Below are 21,015 nucleotides of genomic sequence, written 5' to 3'. Positions count from 1 at the left end.
AGCCAATGGTGCCACGGTTCAGTCAGTTTCTTTTTGTTCTCCCACTGGAACATTTGCAGCATAAGAAGCTACAAATATCAGCCGGAATTTTTTTTTTTAATGCATGAAATTGTTTTTCAAAAGTGTTTTTGGCCAGAACACCCGGAAATTGTTGATTTGTAGATTGCCCCCACATAGCACTTAAAGGTGGCACAGAAAGGTTGTGGTGCAAAGCTGAGACCTGTCCTGCATGCCTCATGCAGAGGAGGATGGTGCCATGACAGAGCTGTGTTGCTCCCACCCTTAGTGGGTTGGCTCCTGCATCCTTGCCACGGCACTGGCATAACCTTGGAGAGGGACTTCATCAAGGCAAAGACAGAGAGCATTCAGGGACTTTCAGAGACATCTTGCATCTGATACCTCTAATGAAATTCCAGAGGCTTCCAGAATTTTCTGGAATTCTAGCTGTTTACTTCGAAAGGCCCTGAAAACTTGGGTGCTGTAGGCTGAGCCAGGATGTGGCATGGCTCTCTCCGGTCCTGCTGCCTGTGCTGGGAAGGGGAGCCTCCCAGGGTGCTAGGGCAACGTCTGGAACTGTCACCTTCAGCTCTATCAGCAAGTAACCCCCAAAGCACAAGGTTTTCCCTGAAGCAGTCTTCACTTGCTGGTAAGCAAAGAGCTTGTCTCTTGCCCCTGCATCTGTGTCCCACTGGCCCTGGGGTAAGCTGGGTCACGCACAGAGCCTTGCACTGCAGCCTCGCCTCAGGTGTTCAGGTGGGTGGCAGGATGGGCACCGCTGTGCTACCACCACAGAAAGGAGAAGTAAGAAAGTTCTACAGCCACCCCCCTCACCTACATTTCACTTCCTGGGGTTTCCATTACCTATGATCAACCATGGCCTGAAAACATTAAATGGAAAATTCCAGAGAGAAAGAGAGACCACATCCACATAACTTTTATTGCAGTATATTCTCCTAACTGTTCTAGCTCACTGTTAGTTATTGCTGTTAATCTCATATAATACCTCACTTATAAATCAGACTTTATCGTAGGTCGGTATGGATAGAGGAAAGCAGGACTACCTACAGGCTCAGTATTCCTGGAGGATTCGGGCCTCCACTGAGGTCTTGAAGTGGACCCCTGAGGATCAGGAGGTGGACTTTGGTAAAGCCAAGGAGGCTCAGGAGAGCAAGAGCAATGTTCAAAGTTATAGGGAGTAACCACAGCAATAAGGAGGCTCATTCATTCGGTTCTTTCCTCCCTCATTCAAAATGCTCACTGCCCCGGGATGGAGGGCCATCCATCTGACCTGAGGACAGTGGTGTGGGTGGAGTTTGCGGTGGCCTCTCCTGGAGGTGGTCTGCTCACCCTCCTCCCACCCAGTTGACCAATGCTATGGGAGCAGTAGTGGAACCCAGGCAGCTGCGACAGCGCCGCTTCCTAGCAGAAGCTTCTGGAGGGTATGTGGCATGCTGCTTGCCCCCTTTTCCTATCTCAAGATGGCTGGCCTCATATGGCCAAGACCTCCACCTGAGTTTTGAGGAGAAGAGGAAGCAGAGACTGGTTATGCCTTAAAGGGCAGGCAACATGGCAGTGAACGTAGCATGGGGCTGGAACCTCTGAGAGTCAGGTTCCTGATTTCCAGGGCTCAGCTATGCTGGAAACTTCCTGAATATTCACTAGACCTTGGCTCAGGGCTGACAGGTGGGTGGACACAGAGATGTAGAAGACAGTTTAACAGGAGAGAAACATGGCAGTAGCCACAATGTAAGATGGATGTGAACAGAGGTTCCAAGCGCTTCAAGCTGGGGATGTGGGTGTTTCCTGGAGGACAGAACATCAGGCTGACTCTTAAATAACGGGGAGGATTTAACAGGGGACTATGGCCAAGAGAGTGAGGGTACTGTCAGAGGAGGGTATGGAAGGAATGAGCATCAATTAAAAGCAGGATGTCTGTTGCGCTCACAGAAGGCAGATGATCTTCCTGTCACTAGGGCCTCCCGAGGCCAGTGGGGCACCAACTACTGCTAGGGCTACCATGAGCCTCACCAAATACCACTATTGCTAGGGATACCCCAGGCCACGCTGGGCATTTACTATTGTTAGGGTCATGCAGGCAATCACTATTACTAGGGCTATGTCAGCCATGTGGGGGTTTCCTGCTCTCGTCAAATCCCCCTCAGTCATGCTGGGAACCTGCTTTTGCTAGAGCCATGTTAGACTGTGATGGTCTGTGGTAGGTTTCTACTTTCAGTTTTTGTAATCCAGTGCTTTATGATTTGGGTAGAGCAGGTTTTTAATGGAATAATTTGAGGATCGTTGTTAATGTTTTACCATAATGAAATAATATTACTTTTAAATTCTACATTCATCAATTTACTTTAATTGCATCAACATTTTCCTGGTCAAATACTCTCTCTGACTCCCCGTTGAAATAAATAAGAAACAGAATTCTCTAATCTAATTTACCTTCTCGGCTAACTTTGCCAACACATCTGTCCCCCTAAGCTGGGACACCTGGAGGCACACTCCAGGTAGGTATGTTGCCTCTGGAGCCTTCTCCACACTTAGAGGAAGTTTAATGAAACATACTGCTTCAACTGGTTGGGGACAAGTCAGAGCTGGTGACAGAGAGCGAGACTCAAGGCAGCAAAGTGAGCCCCTGGGGACTGGCAGGCTTGGCAGGGAGCCAGGAAACGCAAAGCCAGGTACCAGGATGAGCGCAGGAGCCCAAGGACGAGGGTGTCCAAATCACCGTCATCCTCACAGGGCCTGGAAAGCCTGCTGCCCTAGATGGGCCAACTGTCCACAGCCCTGCCCTCCAGGGACTTTGGGTTGTTTTGAGGGCTTTAGTTGGCATCATTGGTAATTTTTAAAAAGCTTACAATGGATGATTCCAAGTAAAAAAATCATATTTTATAAACCTGTAACAGACATGATGGACACGGATCACCCTTCTGTCAACCTGGAGCCCCCTTCTTTCCAGAATTCTCCAGGACTTTTGGGGTCAAGAGTAGGTGATGATTTCCCACTTGCTGACTGTGTGATTCCAAGCACTTTGTTGGGTCTCTCTGAGCCTCTGTCCTGATATGTGTAAGAGGGGAAGTCACCAAACTGGAAGGGCTTTGAAATGAAATGACCCAGGTGAGATGAAGCCGAGTCCTGCACTCAGGGCCCCAAAGGAGAGGTGGATCCAGATGTCTGGCTATGAGCCCATGAGCTTCTTCCTGAGGAAGTACGGCCATCATGGTCCCTCTCCACCCAGGAAATTGCCCAGGAGAGGGTGGGCACTGGTTCCATCTGGGGCACACCCTATGGAGGCTCTAAGTAGCTATACGACAGTGTGTGAAGAGATAAACGTCTGTCCCCTTATGGGCAACTTCTAACATAGCTCGATGATCTCACCTTGGTTCTTGGACGTGGGTTTAACCAGTGACCTGCTTCTAAGAAGCAGAACCTGGCACTGCTGGGATTCGGTCACAGGAGCCTAGGCTTCTTGCTCCTCCCTGTGGATGGAACCACTTGCCATGCTGTGAGATGCCCCATGGGAGACCCTTCCTGGCAAGGAGCTCAGGGAGGCCTCTGGCCAACAGCTCATGAAAACTGAGCCTTCGTCCAACTGCCTTGGGGAACAGAATCCTGCCAACAATCACACAAGCGAGCTTGTACACTGGTCCTTTCCTTCAAAGACACTGCCAGGCTGATACCTTTTCAGAGATCCTGAAGCAGAGGACCCACTATGCTGTACACAGAGACACTGAAGCAGCAAATGTTTATTGTCTTCATTATACAAATGGAGTAACTTGTTGCATGGCAATAGCTGCCTAAAATTATCCTGGCTGGAGCCTGACCTGGGCCCAGCCTCCACACAGTCTGTGTGCTTAGTTAGAGACTGGCTGTGGTTTGGTGCAGCCCAATAAGAAACACCGTGTTTGCATGGTGCAGATATTCCAGAGATAACCCACTCGGGGTCAATGAGTCTCTGTACATGGCATGGCGCTGCAGGTATGTAGGAACCTGGCCTTTTCATTTGCATATGAGAAGAACAGAGCTCTGGAACAGTATAGGATTCATCAAGTGGCTCTGATCACAGGAGCCTCCAGGACACACAGGGAAGAGCTTACTGGAGCTCTAGGTTCTGACTGAGCAGATGGACGGGTGTGGGAAGGCAGGACACTCCAGGTGGAGGATCTACGAGTAGCAGAGGTGTGGTACATCCATTCATTTTACACTGCTGCCACAAAACACCAGAGGTAGCCTAACTTTATAAAGAAGAGAGGTTTACTCAGTTCAGTTTCAGATGCTGAAATTCCAAAGGCATGGCTCCCCATCAGTTGAGGCACCAGCAATGGTGGTAGCACGTGTGGGAGCAAGAAATCATGTGATAAGGAAGGAAGCAGAAGAGACTGAGGTCCCACAGTCTTCTTGAAGGGCATGCCTCTAAATGACCTAAGGACTACCCATGAGCCTCATCTTTTAAAAGTCCCATCTTCTAACATCACCACATGGAGGACCAAGCTCCCATTTCATGTACTCCCGGGGGGACAAGCCACAGCAGTCGGGATGGGAACTCTCCCTTCCACAGCCTCGAGGTAAGCATGAGCTGATCTAGGGTGATGGTAGCTGCCATCCTAAGCAACTAAGTGGTTTTAAAAATGGTTGTTTCAATAGAAAAAGGAGGTTGAGGCCAGAGAATTTCAGACTCATAACAAGAAACATATTTTTCTTACGGATTTGAACTTGCCGTTTTGCCCTGAACCCTTGTTCTGCTGAGCATCCAGCCCTGATTCTACCCAGTAATGATCTCTGTTTTCCCACCACAGCTCACAGTGTTTACACGTTCTTATCGGTTCATCACCGTTATCACCCACTGTTCGATAAGCAAAGTTAAAAGCCACTGAAACCAGCTGGCTGTGCAGCTTGCATGTTTCTGTTTGTTTTTGTCCTCGCCTGGAGAGTGAGCAAGATCCAGGGACTGAACCACTCCTGCTCACGAGGCACCCTGGGCATTCCACATGGGCTCCTCCGTCCCTAGGTAGCCCGCCGCCTCCTGTGCAGCTGGTGTTTGCAAAACTCATGCTGTTGGAGATATAGTTCATCTTACAACCTAGAAAACTGAGGCTCAGGTGGGTTAAGCCACTTGCCCCAGAATGGGCTAGACCTGAACTTGGATCTGACTTTAAGGTCCAAGCTGCTTCTCTAGAGCCGGGGTGGAAACTTCCTGTAAAGACCCAGGTACTATCTTAGCTTTGAGGCCTCTGTTGGAACTACTCAGCTCTCCACCTTTCTGTGGCAAAAGTAGCTCAAATATTTACTATTTAGCCCTTTACAGAAAAAGGCATGGCTGCATTCCAATAAAATTTTATTGACAAAATGGGTAAGGAGCTGGCCTTGGCGCCTGGGCCAAGTTTGCCGCTCTGCTGGAGGGCAGCAGGGAAGGAAGAGGGCAGCCGGATCGGGACGATGCTGATGGTTGAGCACCCAGGGGCTGAATCGCCCGGCAGAGCAGCTTTGTCAGCCCAGAGGCTGGAGCGGAATGGTGTAGAAGAGGAGGAAAACCTGACGGCTGAAAGACTAGACACCTCCATGGGAATGCAAAATGCTGACAGAATAGTTGATTATATTAAGGAATTATGATCACTTTTTCCAGGTGTGATAATGACTTTGCATTATGTATTGAATTTTAAAGAGTTCTTGTAGGGATATATATACTGAAGGTATTTTTGGATAAAATACGATGTTTTTATAAAAGAGTATGATGTCTGAGACTCATGGGGAGGAGGGGAAAGGCGGGTTAGATGAGGGGGAGGTTAGCTGACCTGGATTTACAGCGACACATTCAGAAACAAACACAAAGCAGTCATTCCTTCCAGGCTCAGCTGGGATGGGAACGAAGGCCGCAGCTGGTGTTGGGCAGGCCTGGGCTTGGTGAGACTCAGGGGCCACCGCACTCTCAAGTCTGCTGCTGCCTCTGCTGGTCCCAGTGACCCAGAGGGCCACATGAGCCTTGTGTCCATGTGGGACGCCAAGCCTAGGAGGGGTGGGAGTGCCTAGTCACTTGGTGATGGACAGTCTACTCATCTTGCCGACCGGCTTCAGCCGCCGTCCTATCCAGCCACTGCGACACAAAGAGGCCCAACCCTTTAAGGCTGGACCCTGGAGAGCCTTGTAACCCCCAGAAGACCCCATGCCAGGCAGCCCATCCGCCCAGAGACTCCAGGCAGGGCTGCCCTCAGGGTCCTCCCTCCCTTCAGCGGTCCAGCAAGCTCCTGTGCATGTGGGCCTCAGCAAAGCTGTCCCAGTGGATAATACAGCAAACCAAAGGATTTTCCAGAGAATCTGGAACACACTTAGACTCAGGACTGTGTGATGTTTAGGATCTTTTCCAAATAAAGCATTAGTCATTATAATATTCTCCATGACCTTTCTACTTTTATGGAAATCAGGTTATTAATAATGTCACTTATCCACCCACATTTCCTGGGCGCTGCGTCTGCCAGGAGAGGTAGCGACCAGGCTACAGGGGCAGCATATGCAGCATGGGAGGGACGTCCGTTCAGGGCAACCAGCATGATGCTCAGGGTGTATGGGTGGAGGAGGCCTGAGCAGGATCCAAGGGGTCCACGGGCCAGTCCCAGGAGGAGATTTGCTGTTCCCCTAGAGAATGTGGGGACCCACCAGGGTGGAAACAAAGTGCAAGAATGAGACCTGCACTGGACAAGGACCACTGTGGCAGGAGTGCAGAGGGCAGGGGGGTGGGGTGGGATGAAGTCAGCAGCCCCAGAGGTTCTGAATGTCCCTCAATAGAGGTTCCCGGGGATAACAGCTCACAGCTCTGCACATGGTCACCCACAGCATCCCTGAGACTGTGTCCGGGTGTTCTCTTTCCCCTTCCTCTCTCCCAGGGGCTGTGTCTACCTCTGAGCACAGGGCTTAGTCCTGGGGGTAGCTGCTCCTATAACACAGCCCTGCCCTTGCCACCCCCACTTGGTTGCCCCATTCACTGTGCTTAGAGCACCCCATCCAAAGGGTACCTGGTGCCCATGGCCTCCCCAGAGATGCCTGGGGTGGCATGTGCCAGTAAGAGCCTAGAGGAGAGCCCATATGACACCTTGATCCCCCCAGTGTGATGAGGCGGGGCCAAGCACCCACCCTACTGTGCACAGGAAGCCCGATCACATCCCAGACGGCCCCCCTTTGAACCTGGTGATGGCTTCCAGATGTGTCTGTCCCCAAGGAAGCAGATGCTGGAGACCCGCAGCCCTCTGCCCCTCCTGACTGGTGATGAAGGGCTACTCCACCCCCTGAGGTCAGAGACTCATCTGTGAGCTGCAGGTGGCAGTTCCCACCCAGGTGACCGTGTGGGCTTTTGCAAGATGTTCACTCAGCCCTGCCCAATGGAAGGCCATGTCTGACCTCCTCACAGCGCTCACTTCAGCGCGGGCTGCAGACTGACCACAGAAACAGCAGACACTGACAGTGATCTGCTTGTGGTCACTACCCAGTGTTTGGTTAATGGCCACCCAGGCTTCCCACCGAATGGCCATGATGAGATAGCTCAGCCTTGTGAAGTGCGGGGCGACTACATTAATTGCTCTGTAAGCAACTGCCGTTCTCTCTTCATTATAAACACATTTTCCAACACACACAGCTCTGAATCCTTTTAATCTCACTTAATGGGCTCCAGGACTGGCTTTATTTGTCACTAGGGGGAGCTAAAACAGCCAGAAGCTTTGTTATTTTGCTCTTGTTCCAACCAACGGTAATTAAAAGCTGGTAGTATTTTAGGAAAGGTAAAACCTACACTCCACAGTTAAGTTTCTCATTCTTTAAAAATAACGGCAAACCCACAGTGTCAAGATATTTTCTGTCTCCCAAAGCAACAGCCGAACCCAAAGCAACCCAAATACTGCCTAAGGCAATTGAGTGATTAGAAACACTGAATTTAAGAATCTCTTTTTTTCTCTTTGGGGGAAAGTTGTAGCGCCTCAGACCAAAGTTCTGATTCTTTAGCTGGGGTCTGCTCTTGGAAGTGAGTCCCCGCTGGGTGTAGAAATGAGGCAAGTCCTGGCTCCCTTTTCAGAGAGCCAATAATGGTGATGGTGGACTTTTATTTGTTTGTACTTTAGTGCTGGGCAGGGGACGGGCCTCTGCCTGCTGCTGAGCCACACCCCAACCCCAAGGGCTCTTTCTGCTGGGCTTAGAGTGCCTAGGGAAGCCTAAGGTAAGGTCACCATGGTTATGCCCTTGGAAGGGACTAGGTGGTTCTTGTGGGACACTCTATGGGTACAACAGGGACAAATCATCACAGAACCCAGGTTCACAGAAAGAACTGCCAGCCACAAGCACTAAGCAAGCAGGACTGTCCCAGGAACACCTCCGTCCCCACTATGGGATGGGGAAGGAGGGACAGGCCAATTCTTGGAGAGGAAACAGGAGTGGAATGAAGACGTCAGGAATGCTGAAGTCCGTTTGTAATCTAATATGATTGCCATCAAAATCCCAGTAGAATTTGCTTTTTTGAGCACTTGCCAGAATGATCATAAAGTTTATGGGATGGCTGAGAAATTTTGGAAAATGAAGAAAGAAGACAAGCTGAAGTGGATATGAGCCATGTGTAATAATGTGGTATAAATGAAAGGTCTGGTGGCACCAGAGCCATGGTGAAGTCACCCACCGAACTAAGGAATTGCCTCAGAGAGACTGGACTGAGTGGAAGAATTAAAACACCACTGAGCTACATTGCAAAGGGTCAGTCCATGGACAGCCTGTCTCTGGAAACAATCTGTGTGGGATCCTACTTTATACAAGGTGCCAAATTCAATTATAGCCAGATTAAAGATTTTAATGGCAAAAATTAAACCATAAAGATTCAGAAGAAAATCTGGTGTTTGCCAGGTTTCTCAGCGCAAAAGGGGCGAATCACAGAATTAAAAAGAAGCAATAGGAAGGGAAAACTTTGCCCCAAACATGATCAAGTGTGGCATCCTCAACACATAAGGAGTTCTTCAGTCAACTCGTAACACTGGACTTGTTAAATTGAAATGGTGAGAGGCCAGGCTCTAGACTCCCTGGAGAAACTTCGACTGTTTCTTCTAAGTGCCTGTGTTACAGAAAAATGAAGCTTAAACTCAACCAGAAGCTTCCAAGTAACTAGAATTATACAACTGGGGACTTCCCAAGACACAGACTAGAGAAGGCAATGGCACAAGGGGAACCAACCAGCATTTTTCTTGGGTGGCTTCCACATTTGTATTTGCTCCAAGTAGAGGTGAAATCACACCCTGGCTTTGGGACCTCTGGTCACTGGCAACTGGTTTGGCGATGGGCGTGCAAATAAAGGCAGTCTGAAGAGAGAGCCAGTGGATTTCCACAACAATGTAGAAAGTGCACAGCTTTCTGTGGCTGGAGCTGAGGGCCACCTTGAGGAAGAGAAAGGGGATGACTGAAAGGAAAGTGGAACTAAGAGGATGCTCAGAAGCAGCTTGTTAGGGCACTGGATCCAGCTGTGCCTGAAGCTGTATCTGGCTCTTCAACTTTTCTGTTACAGGAGTGCTAAGGTTTGGATATGGCTTAAGTGTATCCCTACAAAGGTTCATGTGTTGGAAGCTTGGTCCTTAATGTGGCAGTGTGAAAGTGGACCTTACAGAAGAGAAGCCTAAAGTAAGATCATGGCATGCCTTTGGAAAGGACCAAGTGGTTCTTATGGGACTCTGTTGGTTCTCAAGGGAGGCTTGTTCTAAAGCGTGAACTTGACCCTCTTTGGCTCCTGGGATCCTCCTGGAATGGGTCCTTGTCTAGACGGGGTCCAGCCCTGCTGACTGGGGTCCTGATGGGTGTGTTATTTTTACCAACTTGAGATGCCTATACTTGGAAACCAACCTTGACCTCAAGGAGAAATCTCCTAACTCTGCCTTTTTCTCTGAGCTTAAAAAGATTTAAATATGATCTCCTTGGGCTACAGGGGACCCAAAGTTCATCACTCTACACATCTTGTCATTTTCTAGATGCGACAGACAGTCAAGTGACATGAGAGAGCCTGCTCCAGGCTCCTCTGGGTCCTCTGGCTGGGTACCCCCTGCCTATGCAGTGCTCAGGCTCCTCTGGGTCCTCTGGTAAGTGCCCCTCACCCAGCAGTGCCCAGGCTCCTCTGGGTCCTCCAGTGAGTGCCCCTCACCCAGCAGTGCCCAGAGTCCTCTGGGTCCTGAGGGTGAGCGCCCCTCGCCCAGCAGTGCCCAGGGTCCTCTGGGCCTTATGCCACCTGGCTCACGTAACAAGCTGTGAGGGTGGCTGTGGTTCCTCGTCTGCCTCGGGACAGTGTCCAGGGGCACTGCTGAGGAACCGTGGAGAACTCTGGGCCTCCCTCTTTCCGACTCCCTGGCCTGGCCTTTCCTTCCACCATTCGCCAGGCTTCTCACCATGCCTGAAACCACAAAGGCAGTCCTCAGTGGATCTCGGGGATCTGTTTTCACCAGAGAAGGAACCCTCTGGGAACTGTGGACCAGGCGCCATTCCCACCTGGACAGGACCCTGTGAAATGTAGCGGGGGACAACTTCCCGCCATCATGGAAGACATCCTCAGACAGTAAAAAAAGCACAACCGTGCCACCATCACTGAGGTGAGACTTTGGGCCCAGGGATCCTCTCCATAAGGTGCCAGGACTCAGAGTCCTCTGGGCGAGCGCCCCTCTCCTACCAGTGCTCAGTCTCTGTGGGTCCTGTGGGTGCCCACCCTCAGCTCCCTGTGCTCAGACTTCTCTGGGTCCTCTGGGCGAGCTCTCCTCTCCCACTAGTGCTGAGACTCCCGGCCTGGACCTTGAGGTTGAGTGCCCCTCGCCCATCAGCACTCAGGCCTCTGGTTTCTGTGGGGAGTGCACTTCCCTCACCATGCAGACTCCTCTGGGTGCTGTGAGGGAGTGCCCTGCACCCAGCGGTGGGATCCCACACTGGCCAGGCACATTCTGGACATGCACATTGTGGGTAGAACAGAGATTTGGTGGTACAGCTGGGCGAGACCCTGAGCTTCCCGCCCTGGCACACAGATCTCCTGGCTACGCCATGAGCCTCTAACCAGAGCTCAGTGTTGAAGCCACTTGCTCATGGTCACGCAGCTGGCGAGAAGGGTCTAGCACTCAATCACGAGGCCACAGCCCAGTCTGTTTTCACAAAAGCCTCCGAGCACTTGAGGCCCTCTGGGCTGTAATGCTCAGAAGCATCCAGAAAATGAACAGAAACTGCCAAGGTGAGTTCGTCTCTGAAGTCTCCCCTGCTGTGTGCCAACACGTCCACAGTGCCTCTCACCGTCAGGTCCTCAGGATGCAATGGGAATGACTGACTGGCCTCCTCCTTCAGAAAACTCCCTCCAGTGTGAACACGGAGGACAGAGGCTTGCCAGGCTGACTGGCAGCAGAGGCCCATTTGTAGGACTGGGCCCTGCCAGGGTCATGTCTGAACGGTGTGCATTGCTTCAGGCAAGAAAGAGCCCAGCCACACAGAAGTGGGGGCAGACGGCGCCAGAGGCAGAGATTCACTCCAGGGAGAGGGTCCAGGAGAGTCATGTGGAGAAATGGAGTGGGAGGACTCCAGAGAGGAGGAGGGACCAGCACAGGAGCCCTTGGGGAGGCATCCAGAGGTAACCCCAGGCAGAACCCCAGACAGAGGGGAGAAAGCAAGGCAGAGTGGCTGGGAGCCACCTGGGCCTGAGCCCTGCCTGCTCCATCTACAGGAACAGGGCGACTAGTCTGGGCTCATGTCCTAGGTGCATGGGACCTGAGAAGGATCGAGGGCCACTGACTCACCTGCTAAAGTCAGGGAGGTTTAGGACATTTGGGAGGAAAGGAAAAGGGAAAGGCATGGTTTTCAGTGTGTGTGTGACCGCACTGGGACACCAGGGAGGGAACGAAATTCTGTAGCAAGCAGCTGGGAACGTGGTGCTGTGTTTCCACCCCAGACCCACAATATGGCAGGAAGAAACACAACTTCCTTCTACTCCTTTCTTTCTGCCTCCACCCACCCCATCAGCACTGTGCTGGGTACAGAAGTGACACCACACATGTGGGCTTTCTCACTTGGGCCCTCCTGGGAAGGGAAGAATTCTGAGCACAGAGCAGGCTGGCTCTGGCTGCCATCACTGCCTCCTGCCCTAGGGACACGCAGGGGCTGTGCAGTTGTCTCATACTAGACAAAGGTGCCAAAAACTTACATTGGAGAAAAGAGCCTTTTCAACAAATGGTGCTGGGAAAACTGGAAAATTCATGTGGAACAAAATAAAATTAAGCCCCTATCTCTCACCATGCACAAAATTCAACTCAGAGTGGTTCAAGGACCTAGGAATTAGACCAGAGACCCTGTGACTAACAGAAGAAAAAGTAGGCCCTAATCTTCATCATGTTGAATTAGGCCCTGACTTCCTTAACAAAACTTCTAAAGCACAGGAAATAAAATCGAGAATCAATAAATGGGATGGATTCAAACTGAAAAGCTTCTTCTCAGGAAAAAAAAAACAAAACCAGTGAGGTGAATAGAGAGCCTACAGAATGGGAACAAATTTTTACCACATGCATATCAGATAGAGCACTAATCTCGAAGATCTATAAAGAACACAAAAAAACTTAACACCCCCCAAAAACAAATAACCCAGTCAATAAATGGGCTAAGGAACTGAATAGACACTTCTCAGAAAAAAATATTCAACATCTCTAGCAATCAGAGAAATGCAAATCAAAACTACTCTAAGATTTCATCTCACTCCAGTCAGAATAACAGTTATTAAGAATACAAGTAACAATAAGTGTTGGCAAGGATATGGGGAAAAAGGCACATTCTTACATTGCTGGTAGGGAGACCTCAGGAATGCCTTGATGAACACCCAAGGGCTGCAAATTGGTGCAACCATTATCTGGAAAGCAGTATGGAGATTCCTTAGAAAACTTGGAATGGAACCACCATTTGACCCAGCTATCCCACTTATCAGTTTATACCCAAAGGACTTAAAAACAGCATGATACAATGATGCAGCCACATCAATGTTTACAGCAGCACAATTCACAATAGCGAAATTGTGGAACCAACCTAGATGCCCTTCAATAGATGAATGGATAAAGAAACTGTGGTTTATATATATACAATGGAATATTATATACAATGGAATATTGTGGTTTATATATACACAATGAAATATTACTCAACATTAAAAGAGAATAAAATCATGGCATTTTCAGGTAAAATGGACAAAACTTTTTCCCCCCAGAAAACCAAAGGCCAAATGTTTTCTCTGAAAAGTAGATGCTGATCCATAAGGGGGTGGTGGTGGGGAGCATGAGAGGAATGGAGGAACTTTGGATAGGGCAAAGGGGAGGGAGGGGGAACAGAAGGGGCATGGGGGTAGGAAAGATGGTGGAATGAGAAGGACACCATTACCCTAGGTACATGTATAAAGACACAAATGGTGTGACTCTACTTTGTGTACAACCCAAGAAATGAAAATTGTGCACCATTTGTGTACTATGAATTGAAATGCATTCTGCTGTCATGTATAACAAATTAGAAAATAAATAAATTTTAAAAATAAAGGACAACTATCACATGCTTCTGTTTAGACGACATACCTAGAATAACCTGGGCATTTAGAAAGACAGAAGTAAGTTAGAGGATGTCAGATGCTGGCAAGAGAGAAAGGAAAGGGATGCTTAATTGGTCTGGGATTTCTGTTTGGGAAAATGAGAATGTTCCAGAAGTGAAAAAAGCTGCTCAAACACTGAGTGTGCTTAATGACGAGGAACTGTGCACTTGACAAAGGTAAAGGTGGCAGATTTCATGTTATACCTATCTTATCACAATAGCAAAAAACAAACGTACCCAGGAACCAGGGCTGGGAGCTCAGCGGCCAGTCACGCTGGCCTGTGCTGGCCTGCCACACCCACCCGTCTTTGCTTGGCTTCCTCCTCCATGTTGCAGCTCCTGTCTCTGGAGTTCTGGTCCCTGAGACAGAGGCCCTGCCTAGGAGCCCTGAGCCCCTGGCACTCAGCTGTCATGGGGGTATAGGCTGACAGTGGGCAGAACTCCCACATGCCACTGCCTGCAGCCACTGTTTGGGTTACATGGATCTCAAGTGGCCAGTCATGTCAGTCCCCACACTCCACCCACATGGCCAATAGAACCCACTGCCTGAACACCTTAGTGGGCATGCATCTGCCACAGCCACCCTTTACTGACACATTGCATGCCCCTCCTCTGCCCCAGGGGATCTTCTGGGGCTAGGTGAATCCCTCCCACCTTCATGGCTGACTAACTCAGACAGACTTCTGAGGAAAGAGAGGCAGAAATAATGGAAGCTCCAGATGTCCCATTTCTGCAATCTCGTTTGTGTGCAAATATTGTTTGACCATTCCAGAAAAAGGCTAGACTCTAGTGCCCTTGACTGACCTCTCCAAATGGCCAAAGGACATCTGATGCATTTCTAATCTCCGGCCCAGCAACCTGACCCACTCCCGCTCCTCAGCATCTCCCTGAGGCTGGGGCTGTGTCCTGGGGGAAATTCTCATTATCCTGGGCCTGAAGCATCACTCTTCTAAATTCACATCAGCTGATGGAGCAGAAGTACCAGGTGCATGTTGAGGAAGCCCTGAAAACCATCAACCCAGGAGGCCTGCCTGTGGACGGGACTCCTCAGCAGCAGGGAGGGCGTGAACACCTGGCCAGGAGGAGGAAGGAAGTTCAAGTGGATTAAAAACATGACCTAGGGCTGAGATTGTAGCTCAGGGGTGGAGCACTTGCCTAACATGTGTGAAGCACTGGATTTGATCCTCAGCATCACATAAAAATAAATAAAGGTACTGTGTCCTTCTACAACTAAAATATATATATTTTAAAAACATGACCTATATTTCACTGCAAGTTAGCCTGCTGTTCACTTGAGCGGTTGGGAAATCCTAGTACCCTCCTAAGCCAGGTTTTGCCAGTGGCGTCACAGAAACTTCCACCCCACCAAGGCTGGACAGCTGAGATGCCTGGCCACATAGTTCTTGGCCTTCCCATCCCTTACAGGGTCCCTGGATGGCTGCAGGGTGGGTGACACGAGGAGCTTACCAGCCTCACCAACGAAGACTTCCACAGGTGTGCTGGCCGGGCTCTCACCAATGATGTTGTAGGCGGTCATGATGACTTCATAGCGCCTGTACTTCTTTAAATCTACAAGGGTAGAGGATACGGGGTCAGCCTGTGGCAGCAGCATTCTTCATTCCTAGAAAGCTCCATTTGTGGACCACACTAAAGAACAGAACTCGAAGGAGAGGCAGGAGAAGTCTGTAATATGCCTATAACCCTAGGATCACATCCCCATCCTTCTGGCTGTCAATCAAGGACCACCAAAGGGAAGGGAAGCAGGAAGAGTTCTCCTGCCCTGTGCTCAGGTGAAGGCCGCATGAGGTGCCCTTCCACAGTGAAGGGGTAGAGGCTAACCAGGCCCTGGCCTGCCTTTGCATCTAGCATCTCTCCTGAAAAGTACCAAGAGGTGGAAGGAGATGTCAGTATTTAAAGGAAAACATTAAAAAGACAGGAGAAAATCTGAGCCCCTTGAGTTGTCAGTGACTCCATCAGGGCTGGACTTCCGAGGTGCCTGGGGAGGATGGGAAGGCCTCCAATCGTGTGGCCAGGCACCTCAGATGTCCAGCCCTGCTGGACCCTGCATGCAGAATCACACAGGCAGACAGCTAAGCACAGATTGCACACTGACAGCAAGAGTGACTGACCTTGAAATCAAAACATTCTGGAAAGTTCTCCCACTGGCAGTACTGCCTTGTAGCTGGCTCAGCTGTGCTAAGGCCCTGAGTGCCATGTCTGGGTGAACAGTGCCGCCTTCAGTGGTGCCCTCCCTGGTAAATGAGACCACCCAGGCTCCCCACCATTGCTCTGGGGAACATGTGTGTGGTCTGCCCTGATGGCTGAGAAGGGGCCCACCTCTCTGCCTCAGCCCAGCTAGAACAGGAACAGCCCTGAGGAAGGCTGCCCGCACCCAGCAGCCTGGCTTGCTAGTCCCAGCCTGGGACCCTTGTGGCTGAAGAGTCCACTGCGACCTGCAGCACAGGGATGACAACCTGGAGCAATGTCCTGCTTGGGACCCTCCCGACCTGAACTTGATTTTCCTTTTTTTTTTTTGGCGGGGGGAGGTGCTGGGGATGGAACCCAGGGCCTTGTGCATGCAAGGCAAGCCTGACCTGAACCTGGTCTGTGTCCTAGCAGAGGACACTTTTGGGAGGGCACCAGGTCCTAGTGGTCACTCAGCAATGTGTACTTGGGAGTGATGAACATGGGGGTGAGTGGAGTGGGGTGGAGTGGGGGAAGGGGAGCAAAGGACTCACTGCTTTGGGGAGCAGCATGGAGCAGAGGGAGGGGGAGCATGTGTGGGTAAATCATGCTCCACAGCCTTCCTGCAGTGCCTCCTGGGGGAGGGGCTCAGGAAGGCCTAGGCCCTCCCCTCCTCTTCCTTCCACCCACTTTCTAATCTGTCCAAATTCTCTACATCAAAGCAAGTCACATTATGGGATGTCCCATGAGCCCAGCACTTGGATCCTGAAACCCATCCTTAGTTGAAATCAAAGGGGAAGCAGGATGGGTTGGCTTAAGTCAAGGGAGAAACACAATGTGGGCTATACATCCAATGGAAGGTTATTCAGCCACAGAAAGAAGGGCATTCTGACCCCTGCTGCAACATGTATGAACCTTGGACGCATCCTGCTCAGAGAGGTGGGCCAGTCACAAAAGGCCACACACTGTATGAGCCTGTTTCTGTTCAGTTCCTGGAGTCTTTAGTCTCATGGAGACGGAAAGACAGCATGGTGATGCTAGGGCTGGGGAGGGATTGGGGCGCTAGTGTTTAGTGGGTGCAGAGCTTCAGTTCTGGGCAAGATGAAAAAGTTGTGGGCATGGATGGCAGTAAGTGGACCACCATCTCAAAAATGGTTAAGGCGGTAAACTTCATGTTATGTATATTTTGCCACAATTTAAAAAGAAAGAGTGAAGGAAGTCAAAGAGGAGGCCCTGCTGGGTCTGACTTTCCTTTCTGTCCCAGACTGGGAGATTGGATGCCAGGACTGCAAACCCCTCTACCTTCTGCTTCTAGAAGTTTCCTTTCCTGTCTCCTGATGGTTTTGGCATGTTGAGAAGCAGCATTTGAGAGGCAGAACTCCAGAAATTAGAGCCATTAATCGAAGCTGGTTTCACTTGATCTACTGAGAAGCCAACTGGCATACTACAATGAGCTGCCTCGTCACAGCAGCCCCTGCGGAAGGCGGTGTGGACTTACGTGTTAATTCATACGTGGTTAACGTGGAGCTGCTGTTCACGGTCTTGAAGCTGCTTTGGGCTATTAGAAGTAAGCAAAGCAGAAAGGCAGTTAGCACGCAGGGAAACCGTTACTGCAAATGACACACAGCAGAAATGCGGGTATGGAGCGGCCTCACTTGGAAGCCGTTCCAGCTCCCATGCTGTACCTCCAGGGGTGAAAAGATCCGAGCCAGCCACCCACATGCCTCCCTTTAGCTCCCAGGGGGCTTACTGCACTGCTTTATAAAAAAGCAAGACACCTCAGGGTGGGGTGGGCTCACCTTCCCATAGCACAGAACAAACAGTGTTTGGCAAGCCATCGCACCAGGCAATGCCGAGAGAGAGGGACAGAGTTTCTTCTGGGCACCGGAAGGTTGAGCTGTCAGCTGACTGAGGCTCCCCTGTGGAGCCCTGGTCTGAGGGGATGGGCAAACCACAGAACAAAGGGCACCTGGGACCAGGTGTACGCACCCAGCTTCATCTCAGGGTCCTTCTATTTTGAGGTGTTTTGATTTGGCTACAAAGCCCAAAGAGTGACAAGGACCAACACAGCTCACTGCTGACTGATCATCAACAAGGGAACCTTCGGGGTGTGCAAGGGTGTGGAGGACAGCTGAGCCATCTCCTCTAGTCAACACCCCTCAGCACCACGCCAGGGGTTGGCAGGGTCCAGCATGTGCACACTGGTGCTGCTCCTCAGAGAGGCCTGGGGAAGGAACTGGATGGAGAGGGAGCCCCCACCTGCCTCTGGGCAAGCATGCCCAGACAGCACCCCCATGCCATGGGCAGAAGAAGCAGGAAAGTGCCAGCAGGAGGTGGTGGGGACCTGCTCTCCCACCCCGTTCCCAGCACCAGTGTGTCACGGGCAAGGAATATTTTCTGTGACGCTGTTTGGGGGATGCCAGGAAATGAAAGCTCTCTACCCACCTTCTGAATAAGGGGAGGTAGCAGAGGGAGGCCTCCCATAGTTCCAGAGGCTGCCTTGGTGGCAGCTGGACTACTGAGAGCCATGCCAGGTTGTGGCATGGTGCAGGCCTGGCACAGACCTGCCCAGAGACGAGAGTGCTGACCTGCACACTGTGAGGACAGGTGGAGCCTGCTCTTGGGCTTGGCTGTGGCCACAGGACTGGTCCCCCTCTGTCTCCAGCCCCGGGCCATTCCTCAGGCAGGCCTGGTTCTCCTCCCTCTGCCATGGCACTTTACACTCTCCAGCCTCCCAGATGTGCGGGTCCAGTCACACCCACTCCAAGTGCAAAACTCCCCAATCCCAGCAAAGGGCTGTACATCCCTGTATTTCATCCACAGCATGTCTATTTCCCGCCATGCTTCACGTGGAGCAGACAGATATTTGAGAGTCCAGGAGGCTGCTCACCTGCGAGCTCTGCGCGCAAGGCAGAGGGGCTTTTGAGTGTCTTGGTCTCAGGGCCTGAGCCCACCTCGGCCTCCAGCTCCCGGTAGTAGATCCTATAACCCTGCAGAAGGCCATTCAGGCTCTCATCCCGGGGAGGCTGTAAAGACATCACACAGCATCACTGGGTCAGCCTGCATCAGGGGCATGGCGGTGTCTGCCAGTTTAACCAGCCAATGGTGCAGGGGAGGCCACTAGTTTAAGTTCATGGCTCTTGTTAAAAAAAATGAATGAAAGGTATAAAATTGAAGAAGAGAAATGCAGGAACCTCCCAGGAGCAGAGCGGAGGTCGGGAACCCCTGCACAGGGCTGTCTTCCTAAGCATGTGTTTTGGGACATGAGTGTCTCATCCCATATTCAGCTGAAGTCCTTGAATGAGCCCCAATGCTGAGACAGGAGAGGAAGCTGCCCATTGTGGGATAAACCAAGAGAGTAAGGGGTCTGGGATGTATCCTGGCTGGGAATTGTCCACTGGTTGGCCCTTCCTGGCCTACTCACTCCCTGGCCACCCAGGCTTGTGGCAGTCTAATCAGCCCCTCATTGACCTCTCCACATGCCATGTCACCCCCACCCCACCAACTCAGACCTACGGCTGAGTCCTCAGGGCTCTTCCCATGCCAGCAGGCACAAGAGGGCCTCAGACAGGTCAGGTGCTCATGTCCGTGCAATATGGAGCCAGGTGAGACCAGGCCAGCATTTAAGCAGGTTTGTTAGGCCCCAAGACCTGTACAAAGTCACATTAGGATGTCACTGCTCATCATTCAAGACCCAGTCCAAGGTCTTCTTCCCCTAGTCTGTTAAAAGTGAGTTCGGGAGGATGCTTCATTTATTTGACAGATCTGTCACTACAAGAAAAGCCCCCTGTTCCACATGGGCTCCTCGTAAAGCCTCAGTGGCCATAGATCCCATCTGGCTGTTGGGGCTCCTCCCAGGTTACTCAGATAAGGGACGTGGAGTCAGAACCTTGTGAGCTTCATCAGGAAGGTGGATGGAGACAAGCCTTGTCCCGGGATAGGATGTGCACCAAACACACTGGAATTAGTAAGATGAGGTCATGCTGGATTGGGTGGGCCCTAGGGTGGGCCCTAGCCCAGTGACTGTTCTCCTTCTAAGAGGAAGGAAGTTTGAACATGGACACACAGGGAGAATGTCATGTGAAGATGGAAACAGACGTTAGAGGAGACACCCCAACAGGTGCCATGGTGTGTTGTCTACCACAGCTCTAAGCATGGCTCTGCCAACACCTCGATTTTGGACTTCTGGCCTCCAGAGGTGTGAGAGAATACACTTCATTGTCACCCCATCTGTGGTAATATGGGACCGCAGGCCAGGAAACCAACATGCCCCTGCAGTCTAAACTTTTGCTCACACTCCATCTATATTCCCTGAACCCAGGGACCACAAGGCTTGTGTGTTCCAACACCCCTTCCACTCTCAGTCCCAAACCCAGATTTAGAACATGGGATATCCTTTGCTCTCCAAACCTACCAACTGAATAACCAGGGGTATGCGTATTGCAATAATAACCACACACACACACGCCAGCAGAGCATGGTATGCACACGGCACACTCAGGATGTTTCAGAAATGAGAGTTGCTGACACGCTGACCCAGCAGCCCCCAGGCCTGCAGTGCAGAACAGCTCTCTGACCTTCTGCTCTGGGGGCCCCATCCAGGAACCACAGCACAGAAAAGTATTCCTGGACACCTGGGTACACTTGCCAAGTCCCAGTGGCTCACTTCAGAGGAGCCTGCAGATCCACAGAGCAGCTGGCCCTTTCACCTAGAGGAGCTCCGCTGTCCTGCCAGATCTTAAGAGTCCCTTGTGCAGGTCCAGGGCCAGAGGGCTCCTTCTCCCAGTCACCATGGTCCCAACCTCATGCGTCCTTGTCCACACCCACAGCCCTCTTCAACTCTGCCAAAAGTCCGGTGTTACCACTCTACTGGCTGCAGCCCCAGCTCCAAGGATTCCCACTGCCCATATGGGCCACAAGGGAAATGGTGTGTGGAGACTAAGACTCCAGATTCTCAGACGGATGGAGGAAAGCTCTGTCTCTGGGGGCTGGAGACTGCTTTGAGAATAACTTTTCCTTTCCTCCCCTCACCTTCCCAGAAGCAGGGGAACCTCAGAGTTGGCTCTGCTCCTGTCTTTGCTAGACCCCCTGGGGAGGGGGACACCTCTGGACACCCTGGTGCTCCCAGGCGGAACTGGGCATCCTGTGTGTGCTCTGGCATCTCTGCTCCTTCCCCTTTTCCAACCTGCCTTCCTTCCACGGGACAGCCACAGGGAGAAGCCTTCACAAGTC

The 21,015-nt window shown here is 51.2% G+C and overlaps 1 protein-coding gene across 2 annotated transcripts in view; it reads right to left on the bottom strand.

Annotated features, from left to right (window-relative positions):
- The window catches only part of Sdk1 (sidekick cell adhesion molecule 1), an 893,409-nt gene that overhangs the window by 53,779 nt on the left and 818,615 nt on the right, over window positions 1-21,015 (bottom strand). For both annotated transcript variants that reach the window (XM_058582451.1, XM_058582452.1), the window contains 3 exons: window positions 18,674-18,809; window positions 17,282-17,341; window positions 15,067-15,168 (listed from right to left, as the gene is read on the bottom strand). In XM_058582451.1, the coding sequence (XP_058438434.1) occupies window positions 15,067-15,168; window positions 17,282-17,341; window positions 18,674-18,809 (298 nt within the window). The remainder of the gene's footprint in view (window positions 1-15,066; window positions 15,169-17,281; window positions 17,342-18,673; window positions 18,810-21,015) is intronic.

The sequence above is a fragment of the Marmota monax genome, unplaced genomic scaffold (genome assembly GCF_021218885.2).
Source record: "Marmota monax isolate L192 unplaced genomic scaffold, Marmota_monax_Labrador192_F-V1.1 WCK01_AAM20220418_F8-fsc00148, whole genome shotgun sequence".
Classification (NCBI taxonomy): Eukaryota; Metazoa; Chordata; class Mammalia; order Rodentia; family Sciuridae; genus Marmota; species Marmota monax.
Note: the sequence above shows the minus strand (reverse complement) of the source record. Positions and strands in the feature narration are given on the sequence as shown.